Source organism: Dunckerocampus dactyliophorus, chromosome 4, assembly GCF_027744805.1.
Source record: "Dunckerocampus dactyliophorus isolate RoL2022-P2 chromosome 4, RoL_Ddac_1.1, whole genome shotgun sequence".
Taxonomy (NCBI): domain Eukaryota; kingdom Metazoa; phylum Chordata; class Actinopteri; order Syngnathiformes; family Syngnathidae; genus Dunckerocampus; species Dunckerocampus dactyliophorus.
Window position 1 is genome coordinate 12,059,053 of NC_072822.1, and position 15,717 is coordinate 12,074,769.

The window sequence follows — 15,717 nt, forward strand, 5'->3', positions numbered from 1 at the left end:
CTCTCCAGCGACTCACTGAGACAAGCTGAGATGATATTGGTGGCAAGCGACACTTGCAATGAGCCGTATTGAACACAGCCACAAGGATCAGTGTTTTGTTTGTTGATCGTACTTTGCTGCTGAGCCTCTTGTGATCTATATCAGATTGATGATGTTGACCCAGTATCGATGTGTATCTGTTGGTTATTATCGTATTTGTGGGTAGGTTTTGATTGTTCACAGGTGTTTTGGCAGGGGAACAAACTTAATCAAGTTTATAAGTAAGTGTGAATCAATCCTGGGTAACATTGGGGTCCAGAGTTTTGTACTGTTGTTCCACAGACATAAAGTCTCAGGGCCCAGGTCATTGTTGGATTTTTTGGGTACTTCAACGCAAAACATGTATAAGAGATCAGAATCTGTCACTGTGTCGTTCTAGAGCAGGGGTGTCCAAACTATTTCCACTGAGGGCCGCATACTGAAAAATCTAAAGAAGCGGGGGCCGCTTTTTTTTTAAACCAACATGTATATATATATATATATATATACACACAATATTTACACATGTAAGATATATTTATTCATTTTATCAGTGACAACGTGTATTATTATTATTATTATTATTATGAATGGTTTCTCCTCATACGGTATTCATTTTTGGCTGTTCTTTTTAATGTTTACAAATATTTCAGTGTTCTACTTGTACATTTTTTCCTCATGCTAATATAACTTATTCTCATAATATTTTGACTTTATTATCATAACATTATAGCCTTTACCCAACCTAATTTTCCTACAATTTCAACTTCATTCTTTGATTGGTTTGTTTCTTATATTACAACTTTTTTCCTGTAATATTTCAAATTTATGCTGTTTTTTTGTGTTCATATAATGACTTTACTCCCCTAATATTTTGTCTTTATTCTTGTAAAATTACTGATTTTTTAATTTTTGTTGTTTTTTTTTTATTTTATTTTATTGTTTAATTGTATTTTTAGAATGTGCCGAGGGCCAATAAAAAAAGCAGTCACGGGCCAAAAATGGCCCCCAGGCCGCACTTTGGACACCACTGGTCTAGAGTGTACCACACCTATTCGAATAGGTACAGTATGAGCCTTACAGCTGATTGACAGACAACATTGGTTGTGTAGTGGTTTCCATAGCTGACTTTTTGTAGATCTCACTCAATGCCCTTTGATGACCAGTTTAGGGTGTCGTCTGCCTTTCACGTTAAGTCATCTGTGATAGGCTGCAGATCGTGCTGTTAACCTGAACAAGACAAGTGGTATAGAAAATGAACGGTCTCCATAATGATGCTAAAACTCTCTTTCTGATTAGGGATGCTCACAGTGGCCCCAAAAGGATTCCACTGTGCCGATGCCGAGAGAACCTGCAACCCCTGCCTGGATGCAGCCAAAGCCTGCAATCTTAACGGCACCTGCAAAAGGCACCGCTCCGCCTACATCGCCACCTGCAGCAAGGAGGACCCCAATAAAGGGGAAACCTGCAGCAAGAAGCGCTGCCACAAAGCGCTCAGGCTCTTCCTGGACCGCGTGCCCACCGAGTTCAGCCACCGCCTGCTCTTCTGCCCCTGTCAGACCGAGGGCTGCGCCGAACGCCGACGCCAGACCATCGTACCCGATTGCTCCTACAAAGACAAAGATAAACCCAACTGTCTGGAGCTGAGGAACGTCTGCCGCCAGGACTCGCTTTGCAGGTGCGTGGAGTTGGGGAGAAGATATTTGTGATGAGGATCAGGGTCAGGGTTTGAGTTAGATGGGTGCCAATAAAATAAAATCCCATAAGGGGGGTGTCTAAGCATCAATGAAGGCAGTAAATGATCCATTTCTGGTGGTAGCGAATACGTGATTAAGATTTTGATCCAAAATATTGCAAAGTAGTATACAAAAAACCCTTTCCACTAGTGAACGACAATACCAAGGGAGAGAGCAGGTTAGGGGTGTCCAAACTTTTTCCAGCAAGGGCCACATACTGAAAAATAAAAGGATGTAAGGGCCACTTTGATATTTTATTTTATTTTATTTTATTTTTTTTTAAAAGCTGCATCTCAACTTTGTGAGGCGAAAAGCCCCTTATTAGTATCAACTTTGCTCTTTTATTCCCTATTTTATTTTAAAATGTCCAAATATTGCAACTTTCTTTTTGAATAATCTTCGGAAATTTTCTTCTCATGATTATGACTTTATTCCTGTAATATTTTGACTATATTCTCATAATATTATACCTTTTTCCGCAGCCTAATTTTCCAAAAATGACAACTTTATTTGTTGTTTTGTTTTTCAGAATATTGCAGCTTAAAAAAAAAAAAGAAAGGTCTTTCTTCACTATTTCAATTTTTGCTACTAAAATGTTGTTATTTTTCCTCCTAATATTATGACATTCTTATATATTTAGGACTTTTTCTTGTTAAATTACAACTTTTTTTGTCTCCTGATCTTTGGACTTTACTCTTGTAAAATCACTGCAAATGTTTCCATTTTTGCTGTTGTAGTTGTTGTTGTTTTTTTAGGTTTCTTTTAATTAATAATAATTAAATTTTTAGAATGTGCTGTCTCTCTGATGACACACCCATTTGGCTATCTCCCCTCTCTAAAAACTCAGGTTACAAACTAAAACCCAGCTCACTTTTGATTTGTTTTACAATCTTATATTTAAGGTCAAGACAAAATAGGGACTTGCTCCTTGATAGTAATTATCTTTCTTCAAGGCAATTTAAGTTCACTTTTTCTTCTTCAAGTTTTCCAATAAAGTCATTTAAATTTCAGGGAAGCCATAGTTGTTCAATGCAGGATGATGATGATGATGTAAATGACTAAGTTGGCGAAACAATGCTCAATTAAGCAGAAAAAAACATTAGTGGATTACTCTGACTCCATTGGCGACTCTGTTGGATCCAGACAGCCGCGTTCAATTCACACCTACCCAGCCGTGACATGTCTGCTTGTGTTGGAGCTGCTGAGAACAGGTGAAAAGCAATGCTTGTGCTGTTTGCCAAATCAACTGGAAAGATCTTCACACCCTCCACAGCTCTATGTGTGTGTGTGTGTGTGTGTGTGTGTGTGTGTGTGTGTGTGGGTGGGTGGGTGGGGGGTGGGGGGTCAAATCTAGCCTGTTCATTAGCCTAATAGCACAAAAACTGTGGGACATTTGAATAATTTGAAGCATTTAAAAGCTCATTTGAGAAGCTAATGGACTTCGACCGAGCACTAGACCCTTGAACGTCCACCACTAAAAATAAAAAACATTAATGGCTCATTTTCCATTTTCCCACCGTGACAGATGATTAGGCAGCTGATACAACTCTTAGCGACATGTCTCCATGGCATTTACTATTTACGTGGTAAATACACAGTTTCTACAACTTACGAGGAACATACAGTACACTTTCAAGCCAGGTGTTCTCACAGGAATATTGGAGAAACAGTACAAAAGACTGCAGTCTGTGCAAGATTAAATACAGTATCTGACAAAAGTGAGCTACCATTATATTAAAGTGTCGTATATCTTCTGAAAAGACAATATACTATAGAAATGAAATGGATTGAACTTAGAGTAGTCAGTGTGCAGCTTGGAAAGCAGTATACTGTAGCTTTACTATCCACTGAAAATAACTTTAAATGCATTTCTTCTTCTTAGATTCTAGTGCATGTTGCTGGCAAATTGGTCTAACCCAGTGCTGCTCAAACAGTGGGGGTGGGCCTATCTGGTGTGGGGCGTGAGAGGTAGGGGGGACTATACTACCGTATATACTATACGATTTCTTCAAGGTTAGTTAGCCCTTTATTCATGTTTGAACGATGCTGGTGCCAGCAAATCATACAGTGGTTTGTACAGATAAGTACATTCATATTCCAGGTTCTCAACAGTATTTCAAATCAGGGGGTGCGGGAAAAAAGTCCACTAGGAGGGCATGACAGAAAATAATTGAGAACCACTGGTGTAACTAAACATACGAAGAAACTAGGGATGCTCCGATCAATCGGCCAACGATCAATATCGTCCGATTTCCATGAAAAATCACGTGATCGGCATATGCCGATAAATGTCTTTCAACGCCGATCACAAAAGCAGATCACTTGTGGATTGCAGCCCCCGGCGATCCCTGCGTGCATGTCGTGTCTTGCCCTAACTAACGTCTTGGCCAGCGTCCTCCACCCACTTTCTTTCACACTGCGCAGGCGTGCCAACACAAAAACAGTCAAGTCTGCCATGTAGAACTTAACTGCTAACACATTTGAAGAGCAAACACCTGATGGAGCATGGTGAGTTTCAGTCAAACGCCAGCTAACGCAGCCATGTGGACAACACTCGCCCATATGTGCGTGACAGTCACAAACCCCCCCCCAAAAATCCTTGAATTCATCGGGCGAGATAACCAGGCTTTCTCAGCAGTGGAAGACACCGGCTTCACCGAGTGCGCTCTCACTTACCTGGAAGTCCTGCTTGAGCTCCACCAATGTACTCTCACATCCAACGTCTCTTTAAAGGAGACAGCCCAAGTGATATATGGTAAAACGGAAGTCAAATATGTTCATATCATATAGCCAGTAGCAGGGATGTAGTCAGGAAGTATGGGTCCCATAAAAAATAAATGATGTTATGAATTATTTACTAATTTTATTAATAATTACCAATTTTGGGGGCCCCCTTGGCAGTCAAGGGACCTTACAATTGTCCTGACGTTTCCCCTTTGTACGGCACCCCTGGCCACTAGCACTCATCATAAATAAATGTAAAAATCTATAATTAATCCATGTGATCGGTATCGGGCATTTTCAGTCCTAGATGATCGGTGTCGGAATCAGCAGCATAACACCCTGATCGGAGCATCCCTTTTAGAAACAAAAATAATTATTTTGACATTGATTTGACTCTTTTCTGCCTTAATTTCAAAGCAGTTAGGGCTATCGGGTTAGGTCATATTATTTTAACATCCATTGACACACAAACTAAAGCTTTTTACCAAATCCCTGTCTGTGCACAGTCCAACTGAAGCAACTCGTTCATCACGGTTGAACAAATTTGGCTTAATTTGTTTCCCTTAAAATGTACAAAAAATCAGAGATATATTATTTCAAATAATGAGATAATTTCACTTGCCAACGCGCTACAAACGTGTTAAATTGCATTGTGCCAAGTCAAATGTTCTTGTTCTGGTGATCTAACATAGAAAGTGCACGATAAGAAAAACAAACTGCCTATGAATATTTTCATTCATCCAGGTCATTTTAGTCATGCGTTGAACGCATGTGTGAACCGATGAAGCCTGCTCAGATGAGAGGCGATACAACGTCTTTTAAGACTACCTGAACAGTCCAGTTGCGATCGATTCTGTGCCCTGAGGGGGGAAAAAAAATGTCAGCCAATCTATTTTGGCTTTGATTTTTGATGATCAGTGCTGCTTACATTTTGTACTATGTTGTTGGACTTCCAACAACAACAACACATTTTTACACATTTTTATCAGAGTTGAGAACTTATGTTGAAACTACCACACATATCTTCTTCTACAGCGATAAGGCACATTCTCACCGCTGCGCTGAATCCATCCCAAGTAGTTCAACCCCTCTCCTCCAATTTATGATTGTCTTGATAATTACCTGCTTGCCCGCATTGTGTAATCTGTTTTCAGACCGAGATTATTTCTTTGACCTGATGGCCCTCAGGTGTCAGGAGTTCACCTGCGTATTGAGAGAGATGTAATAGAACATAAAAGCTCATTATCTGTGGCCACGCAATGGCATACAAAGGTCAACAGCTCGATGGGTACGTAGCTGAACATAATTGTACGCTACACACACATACACACACACACACACACACCAGCGTTGCACTCCTAAACACATACTCAGCTAGCATGGGCTGTCATTGGTCAACAGGACACCCTGATCACCTATATAAAGTCTCTTTATGTGATGTCAGATATTATCACACGACACATATTTTCCCCCGAAAACATCAGGAGATCAGATTTTTCTGTAATTCCATTTAATCGAATCATTTATTGACACAGCAGCATCAGGCCTAATCTGTGCTGCACCTTCAATATGTTCTACAAGGAAATCGAATTTCTTCTCATTTGTCATGCTAATGAAGACACCGTTGATGCATTAGCATTTTATTTTGTGGCTCCATGCAAAGAAACCCTGCAGAGATACACTTTTAAAATTAGAGACAAGCTTTCACAAAACTTTTTTTTTTAAAAGTGAACTCTCAGTACAGAAAAAACGCTTGGGGATTTTTTTTTTTTGGGCTCCCCCCGACAGATGTGTTGATTAAAGTGAGGGATGATCATTCAACGACAGGCCTGTCTCCCCTCGGGGACATCTACCTCCAAACAGGATATGCAGCTCGCTCCAATTCAGCTTCCTCCGTTCTAAATGCAGGGGTAGCGTCAGAGAGGAGGGGGCCGGGTATGGTTGGAAAATGAGAAATGTACTAATAATGTGACAGAAAGAGAAGGAGAAGATTGAAAGAGGGTCTCACAGGATCGATAACTGGGGTGGGTTAGAGGTCCCCGGTATGTTTACACAGCTATGGACCTCTGCAGCTGATGCTGAGATGAAGAAGCAGCAGCAGGAGGACAAACAAGAAGTAACAACACGAATATGTAATTGTCCTCATGAGGGGAAATTAAATTTGTACTATCCATCCATCTTCTATGTCGCTTATCCTCACTAGGGTCGCGGGTATGCTGGAGTCTATCCCAGCTGACTTCAGGCAAGAGGCGGGCTACACCCTGGACTGGTCGCCAGCCAATCACAGGGCACATATAGACAAACAAGCATTCACACTCACATTCATACCTATGGACAATTTAGAGTCTCCAATTAACCTAACTTGCATGTTTTTGGAATGTGGGAGGAAACCGGAGTACCCGGAGAAAACCCACGCACGCAAAATCCACACAGATATGCCCAACAGAGATTCGAACCCAGATGTTCCCGATCTCATGACTGTGTGGCCAACATGCTAACCACTAGGCCACCGCGCAGCCCTAGGGATGTCCGATATTATCAGCCACCGATAATTATCGGGCTGATACTGGCATAAAAAACACTTTTTTTTCCCTGCAATAAAAGCCGATACAGAGCTTTTAGCGCAATTTTGCTCCACTGCTGAACTTTCTGCATCATGAAGTTTATAAACTTCATGATGTTGCTGCTAACAGAAAAGTTCATGATAAACTAACCAGCTTACCAGGTCCTTAGAAATCGCGGGGGGGGCTACCATTCCACACACTAGTCTTACTCACTGTGTTTTTGAAAGAAAAATCTAAAAAAAAATCACACAGCAACGCAATAGGTGTCTAACAACAAACAAGACACTACCAACGATTAATGAAGTATAACCGACAACTATGTGAGCTCTAAACATGTAACTTAGCTCTAGACGGCGCTTTGCTGAGCCACATTGCATGTGAAAAGGCTGCGCTGTAAGTGAATAGAAGTAAATGCACTTCATAAAGCGCCTTTCTACAAAGACATTCCAATTAATGCCTCTTCTTTATACATTCACACATGCACTGATATGCTTGGGAAACAGTTAGGCACCAAAAACAATGTATTTGATCTTCTCAGATGGCTGAGATAATAACTTTATTGATCCAACACAGTAGTAATTCACATTACATCAGCTACAGAGCAAGTAGAGCCGAAAAAAAAAAAAATATATATATATATATATATATATATATATATATATATATATACTGTATATATATATAATTATAATAAATAAAATCTATATTTTATTATATAAATAAATATATATATATATAAATATATATATATATATATATATATATATATATATATATATATATATATTGTATATAGTAGTTTTAATGCAATAAAATAAGAATATAAAATAAGAACATGAAAGTTATCAATCAAAATAATAATCAGCAAATACCTGTACTTTAAACAATAACCCTTTAACTAAAAATAAATTAACTATTTCATGGTTTTCCACAAAAAAGCCAATATCTGACATCCCTAAAATGTATATATATATGTATATATATATATATATATATATATATATATATATATATATATATATATATATATATGCTTTACCCATACAGCCCAAATATAAACACACATGGACTATGGATCCTAAGGGAGATATGGCACAAGCCTTGAGTAGTTGTTTTCAGCAACGAACTTCATATTTTTCCAAATTGAATGAGATTTACAGCATTTAAAAGTAAGGTTCCACTGTATTTATGGTTCTGCTACTGCTGCAAGACTTTACAAACTGAGCTAATGCAGATTTGAATGCGGATTTGTCTTGGTGTTCCACTGTGCCGCCTTGATTACAACTACAAGGCAAAAGTAAAAATGCCTCCTCGCATCAGCAGTTTCACTTTGCAGTATAACAATATTTTGTGCCCCAATGATCTCACATTCACATTGTTTCCAGGTAGATCCCATCGCTCTAGCAAACAAACAGATATTTGAGTGGATTTCAAACATATAATATTGGCTGTGATTTTAGTGGTGGCATTGTGCACAAAGATTTCATTCTCTTGCCGCTCTCTGCGGAGGCAATTGTTGATTTTCCGTGGAGATCTGGGGACTGGACGCCGAGCATGCGTTAAATGGAGCAGCACTCATTTCTTACACTCGCTTGTACTCCTGCCGCAGTTTGTTATGATGTCATTTTGTCCCATAATCCTGTACAAACTCAAAACAACAACATAAGTTTCTTTTCTCACTTTCAACCATCCTTTGAGGATGGTTGAGTCCAACAGTGACAGCAGGCTGTATTTGGATGTCCTCCTGTGGTTAGTGGAAAGTATGTGCTATTTATGCGTGTGCAGTACACGGATGGGTTTAACTACAGAAGCTCCCAAGCCATTTCCATGTCAATTGACGCTGGACCAGGCCAATGAAGCCCATAACCCAAAGAGCATTGAGCTGTGCATGTGAAGTGTATTGATTGTCTGTAGGATCAATGCAACACGTCTATCTTTGATTTATATCCCCCATCCCGACCCTCACTGGCGAGTGTTTTGGCTACTGGTTTCCAGAGTGGAGTGCTTAGTGACAATCGATCACAGAATAGGTACACAAACACAGAGTATGCCTTGTTTTTCTGACAGTCCCAGCCTCATGAGAAAATACAGTTGGGGTGATAAGGAGCGTGAATGACCCAAATAATTACACTACTGTGCAGCCTCAAAGCCACTCCTCTCCACTAAACCTACTGTCTTTCCAGTACACCTCAAATATTGCTTTTTCTCAAGGAGAGACAGGGATTCAGTGTGGATTGCACGAACCTGAAGCGAGTCAAATATTTGCACTCCCTAACTTTTTAATAGGGTTGGGGATCACGTCTCTAGCATCGATGAGAACCGGGATCGTTCAAAATGTTTAATTTCGATGACTAGTTTCGATGCCCAGTCCGCCGACCACAAGAAATACCGCAAACACCAACAAAGAAGAAGCCGGCGAGCACCAAAGAAGAAGAGCAGCTGCAAAGTTTGGCTTAACTTCTTAAAAAAACAGCGGTCAGATCAGTGCAACATTTGCAACACAACGATATCATGCATAGGAGCGTGCACGACCAACGACCAATGATTAAACACCTCCAGATTCATGGTGTACAAATAACACTGCCTCGTCTTTGACGCCTTACGTCGTACTTCCTTTAAACAGTCAGAATCAGGGAAGTCAAACAATAAATGAGGCCTGTAGTCGAGGCTTTCAGGATGCCCGCTGATGTGGAAGTTTGGACAGGATCCACGGCTGCAAGATGCGAGTTTATCCATGTACACAGCGCGTCTCTTTTAGCAAAAGTCAAGGCACCTTCTCAACCCACACAACACACTTCAAAATAAGAGTGCTTTGCACTACATCCTGTTTACTTGTGCTAACAAAATGAGGGTGTATGTACTAGTACTTGATGTGTCTGATGTGCTCGTAATTCATAACCAACCTCTGGTGCATTTCTTCACACTGTTCCCCATAACAATCTTCCAGGAGCAGATTAAAAAGATTGTTTAAGCAACTAGCTAGTTTTCTTGGTGCACGGTGTGTTATAGAATTATTCTAAACTGAAGTTTAACACAATGTCGGATATCTTTACAGTGTAGTGTTTTTGGATGTTGTTCCCTTCAACTTGAACTTCTTAATAAAGCAAGAAAAAAAGGATTCTCTCCCCTTGGTTCCACACACTACCTCAAGTGAAGTGTGTATTCTAGAAGAGAAAAACGGGTGTCATCTGCTGACCTTTCCCTCTTCGTAGGTATAGTTTTTCGGTGGAATTCTTCAGTGATCAGACCTTTGCTGTGGCTGCACGCTTAACCTGCTGGGTGCACATGAGAATAGCAAACACGTTGAAAGGCAGGACACAGGGAAAGGCTCAGGAGTTATAAGTGAAGCAAGCGCATTTAATTCCAATACATGGTGTGTGCGTGTGTGTGTGTTCACTGAGACGCTTAACAGCAGTATCAAAGGAAATATGTATGGATGATCACTGATGACGCATCCATCCTTTTTTCACATCCACTTTGCCTGGTGGTACCATATCTATTATTAATGTCAACAAATAGGACTTGATATTTATGTACAGAGTGATGTTTGGTGTTTGGAGTGTATCAACTAAGGACCTCATCTTTAACCCTCTTTCTTCTTATCTTTGATTTGCATTTCAGAACTTTTCCAAAAGTGCTTTAAACAGGTTTGCTAGAACGGGTGTTGTTTTAGCTGCAGAATTGGAGTCTTTAGAGCATGGATCACCAATCCGTCCATCGCGAGCTACTGCTCGATGTTTGGGTCCATCACGAGAATATTGGGAAAAAAAAAATGTGTTATTACATCAGTGCGCTCCCCTCCTAGAGAGCAACCAACGGGCACACATTTTGACCACTGAACACGCCTGTACGCCTCGCCACCCTCCTGGCATACAACCCGTAAGCTCTAGCCAGGAGCCCAGTCCCCAAAATCTGACCGGGAGATTCAGCGCACGTACACCGGATCGCCTCGCTGTGAGGTTAAACGAGGGAGAGAGAGTGAGTGACAGAGTGCAGCGATGTGCCTGAGCACGCAACAGTAGTTATGGCACATTAATATGGCTCCAAATCTGCCTTTGCTACCTCAAAATTCAAGCAAAAATATAGCTCCATCGATGTGCACCTCCAAAAAACGCTGCTCATTAGGACAGACTGTTGTAACGCAGACCCTCAACCACCATCGCTTGCCCACGGCAACAAGCCAAAAAGACTTGTAGCTTACTTATAGAACCGACGCCACTAGCCCGACCCTGATGAAGATCCACAAAAGCAGTGGTGCCCAAAGCGCAGACCAGGGGCCATCTGCGGACCATGGTTCATTTGCCATTGCATCACTGCATAAACAAAATAAAAATTAAAAAAGCAGCAAAAATGGTAAACAAAAACAAAATAGAGCAAGAGGCACAATGAGGAAAAGCTTAAATGTTGACACCAACAACAAGGTTTTAAATATCCTTCACTTTTTTGTTTACTTTAAAAACCTACCAAATAAATAGATACATATATGTATAATTGAAATATATATACAGTGTATATTTAAATATATTGCATATATATTTTTTCTAGGCATACAGTAGATATCCGGGGGGAGATAGATCTTGTGCAAGTTCAGGGCCGAGACCAGAGATTTTGGGCTGAAAAAGGTTGGTGACCACTGGTGTACAGTAATGGAACAAGGAAGTGCATGTCTCACTCACTTAGTTGAGAGTAATGTGTTCCATGGCAGAAAGTGTTTTCATTTTACTTTGAACACCGCAAAAACTCAATATCTTATACAGAATATTTGTCTTATTTCTAGTCAGCCCGTCTAAGTGTAGGATTTACAAATGCACAGCCGTCAGCATAATGTAATATGTAATGCAGTCTTAGTAATGTCTTAGTAAAGTAGTTATTATTTCTCGCCTTTTCCAATGAATAGTTACAGTCTGGGATTATTAATTTCATCTACAAAACCACCATCATGTTGTCCATCAGACCCAAGAAAATACAGGTTTTTTACCTATGCACCGTGTGAATTTAAGAAATAAAACGGTTGATTATATTAAAAAATGAAGCTGATATGTCGTTCATTACTTTGTGAAATGTTTTATTTTCTCTTGTGTATTTATGTTTGCTCTTTTTCCTGATTACTCGATTTAAAAAAATGTCAGTACAATACTCGATTACTAACATATTCGATAGCTGCAGCTATTGACACACATCCACTCAGTCAAGGTTCCATATTATAAACTTGTTCAACAGTTTTAAAGTTTCAGTGGTCCGAGGCATTTGGAGGAAAATCCAACCTTGATGCTTTGATTCAGATAGTTTAAAAGTGCTTTTAGTAAGCCCTATTGGGAACACAATGTTATGTGTTTCTCTAGCTTTAATGCTAATGCTCCAGAGTGTGTAGCTCCAAATGCACTTATATTCACTTTTCACATATACACTGTAACTCTGCACTTGTGCGATGATCTGTAACAGATCCCATCCTGGATATCGGATACAACAGTATAACATTAATGAGTGGGACAGGAGGACACAAACGTTAGCAACACTAGCATAGCTATGTGCGCTACATGTCTGACATTGTAGTCACTTTTTAACAATAACATCATGCTAAGTTAGCCTATTTGCTGCAGATACAATGACAAAACTCACAGCTTCCTCGTCTGTAGCTGACAGATAGTTGGCAGAGCTTCAGGCTTTATTTTAGGATGTTTAGCAAAGCGTTTTTACTTTTATTTTTATTCTTTTACAAAGCTGTCCTTTATGAAGTGATGGATGAAATCTAGCTAATCATCTAGCTAGGGTGAGTCAGAGACGGTACCAAGTCTATGAGGAAGTACATGATATTTTTAAAAGCAACCCTTTGAGCAAACAAGTGAGAGAGATGATCGCATTTTCTCACATTTGGTGTTCATATACAAGCTCTGTACATAACGTAATTAAAAAAGTCAGTATAAATGCTTGTTTGGGATGAACGACAGATTTCCTAACTCATGCTATCAAATATAGACTAGCATTATTGCTCAGACCAGCTAGAAAGTGTAGCTTTAATGTTCAGCTAATGGTTATTTAATTACTGGTGATAAGAGCTCTGTGGCGCCCTATTAACCCACTCTCACATTTTCCCAGCACATTTGTTTATGTGCGGAAGGCCTGTTTGTAATGTTTTGACAATATTTAGAACTGTTCAGATAACCTTGAATAATCTGCTACCACAGACTGCGTGTGCGTGAGAGAGTGCTATGCTTGATTTAGCTTTCTTCTAATGACAGAACACTCAGTACGGGGTTCTGAGTTATTTGCAGCGGCTGGTGTCGAAACAACTGAAAGTTCATGTGGTTCACCGATGAAATTTGTGGTAAATGTTTCAAAATAAGCATTGGGCAGCAGAAATGTGATGGCTAAGCTTCCTTGTGTTTTCAATGAATACCATCTGTCCACATGGCTCTTTTAGGATCAACTGGGAATCCCAGTGAGTGCAATGTTGCCAAAAAAAGCAGGTGCAAGCATGGCCAATAGAAAATAAACTTGCAGGCAACAACATTAGAAATACCTGCACAAGCTAATTAGGTTGAATTGTGAAGCAAATAATACTTTGTCTGAAAGGTATTCATTTAACACTGTTTATTGTTGTGGTAGTTTGCTGCGGTACAACTGCATGGCAATTGTACAACCACAATATTAACCCTCCTGTATTGTTCAACGTAAAACTACGCACTTATAATAGTACTCTGTTTTGATGCGGCTCTTATATTGAACCTCATTAGACTGTGAGAATTTATCAGATGTTGTGGCCAGTGGTTGCATCTGTGGTTTGATGGTGACAGTCACCAACAGCCGAAACCGAGGTAGCCAAGCAGGAGCAGAATGCAGCAGATGAAATAAAAAAGTGAAAATTAGGTGTAGAAAAAACAGCTCTGATAGTACTGACAGTAATGGCCTTTTGTTTATAAAAAATAACTCTTCGGCTTCCCACAAGGTCTGTGACGCTTTGTTTGCCTTCTTCATAGTAATTGTTGACGTAATGAGCCATGCATCACAATGCCAGGAACACACAATTGCCTGAAGGTCCGCTGTGAGCATTTGCCTGTTGTTTTTTGCAGATGTTAATCAATGTGACAAAATAACACACACAAGGCTGAGGACCTCGTTTACTATTTGCGCATTCAAATTCCTTAATGGCAAGTTTGTACATGGTCACTCGAGGCCGAGGATGAAGAGGAGGAGAGATCCTAGCGGAGTAAGGAGAATAGAAAGCAGATCAACGTCAACAAGGAGGCAAAGCGAACAGAAAGCACTCTCTTTTGTTTTTTCATTTGCCTCATCTAAGTGCTATTATGCGATCCCATTAAGTGGCAGCTATTGTCATAGCTGTTGTTATGATGGAGAGATAAGGCTGACAGCCTCAATATGCTGAAGACGACTGATAAGGGAGAAGAGCAGCAATTTCTCATTTGAACAGAAATAATCATCCTTTAGAGGCTATTAGACGACTCTGGAATCTGCTAGCTATTTTTCCTCTCCATCTCTTCCGTGAGGAAATAGTTTCTCAGACTGACACTCATCTGATTGGACTCACATTGTTTGTCATGGCCATCAAGTGATCGGAATAAGAATCCATAGAGAAAGCCATTAGTTTTCTCTTACTGCCAGCTTAGATGGACATGCACTCGGCGCTTGGCTGAATGACTGTGTTTAAAGTGTCAGGTTGGTTGAAAGAAGTCTACCTCTGTGGGGGCTCCCCTGCCACTTCCCTGGGGGGCTGAGTGGCTGAAATGACCAGAAAAACTCTGTTGAGATAGACAGCCTGTAATTTCAGCAGTGAGCAGCGTTTGGTCGCGCTATAATGGAAATCCTGTGGAAACCTTGAAATGTGCTGCATCCCGATGTTGCAACACCATTGTGTGAGCGCTCACCACACCTCTGTAAACGGTAAATTACTGTCTTCAAGACGTCATTAGCTTAAAGAATTCTGTTTCTGAAAAGAAACACGGTTGTTCCATTTCTAACAGAAATACGGCATTCGTCTTCTAACAGACACTTACATAGCTGTTTTGGGTTTTTTTTAAATCATGGGTGACCTGAAGTGATAAAACAAACCTTTTTATAAGAAAAAATGGTGCGGTGTGTTCGGTCCGGCACTTTTACCAGGGCGGAGGCCACCCGGGTTCGTTAATTCTTTCAACTGTGAAACAACTATCTGATTCAAAATGTAAGTTTAACAATTTATTCTATTTGGAGTGAATACAAGCCATTGCAATTCCAGCACTGGAGAGAATGGTCAGCTACCTAGCCAAAGTGTAGCGAGGTCCGAGTGGTCTCTAAAGTGTAATTGAGTTCCTCATAAGCCTTCTGTTGAGGCAGTCCCAATGATCAGGAAACTTCCCACTAACTGTTTGTTGTTGCGTTGGTCTGATCTGATTTCAAATAGTGTTGGCTTGGTGGCTGGGCATCTCAGCCAGGAGACAGGAAGGCGACTCAAAATGAAACTGTGTGCGTGTGCGTGTGTGTGAGATAAGTAAAAGAACAGGGTGTGTTTGTTCCAAGTGAAAGGTCTTGTACTTATCCAAAACAGAGTGGAAAAAATTCCAATCCGAACAGGTGTCAACCATTATCTACACAATAAAACACGATAGAGTTTTGTCACAGTTGGTGCTCATAAATTTGTCTCAAATTTGTTCTTAAAAAAGGTTCTCCTGAACAAATCT

General features: G+C 40.2%; 1 protein-coding gene across 1 annotated transcript in view; it reads left to right on the top strand.

The window, feature by feature from the left end:
* Positions 1–15,717, top strand: part of LOC129179887 (GDNF family receptor alpha-2-like) — a 96,848-nt gene that overhangs the window by 51,409 nt on the left and 29,722 nt on the right. Inside the window, exon 4 of the mRNA XM_054773697.1 lies at positions 1,318–1,696. Coding sequence (XP_054629672.1) covers positions 1,318–1,696 — 379 coding nt within the window. The remainder of the gene's footprint in view (positions 1–1,317; positions 1,697–15,717) is intronic.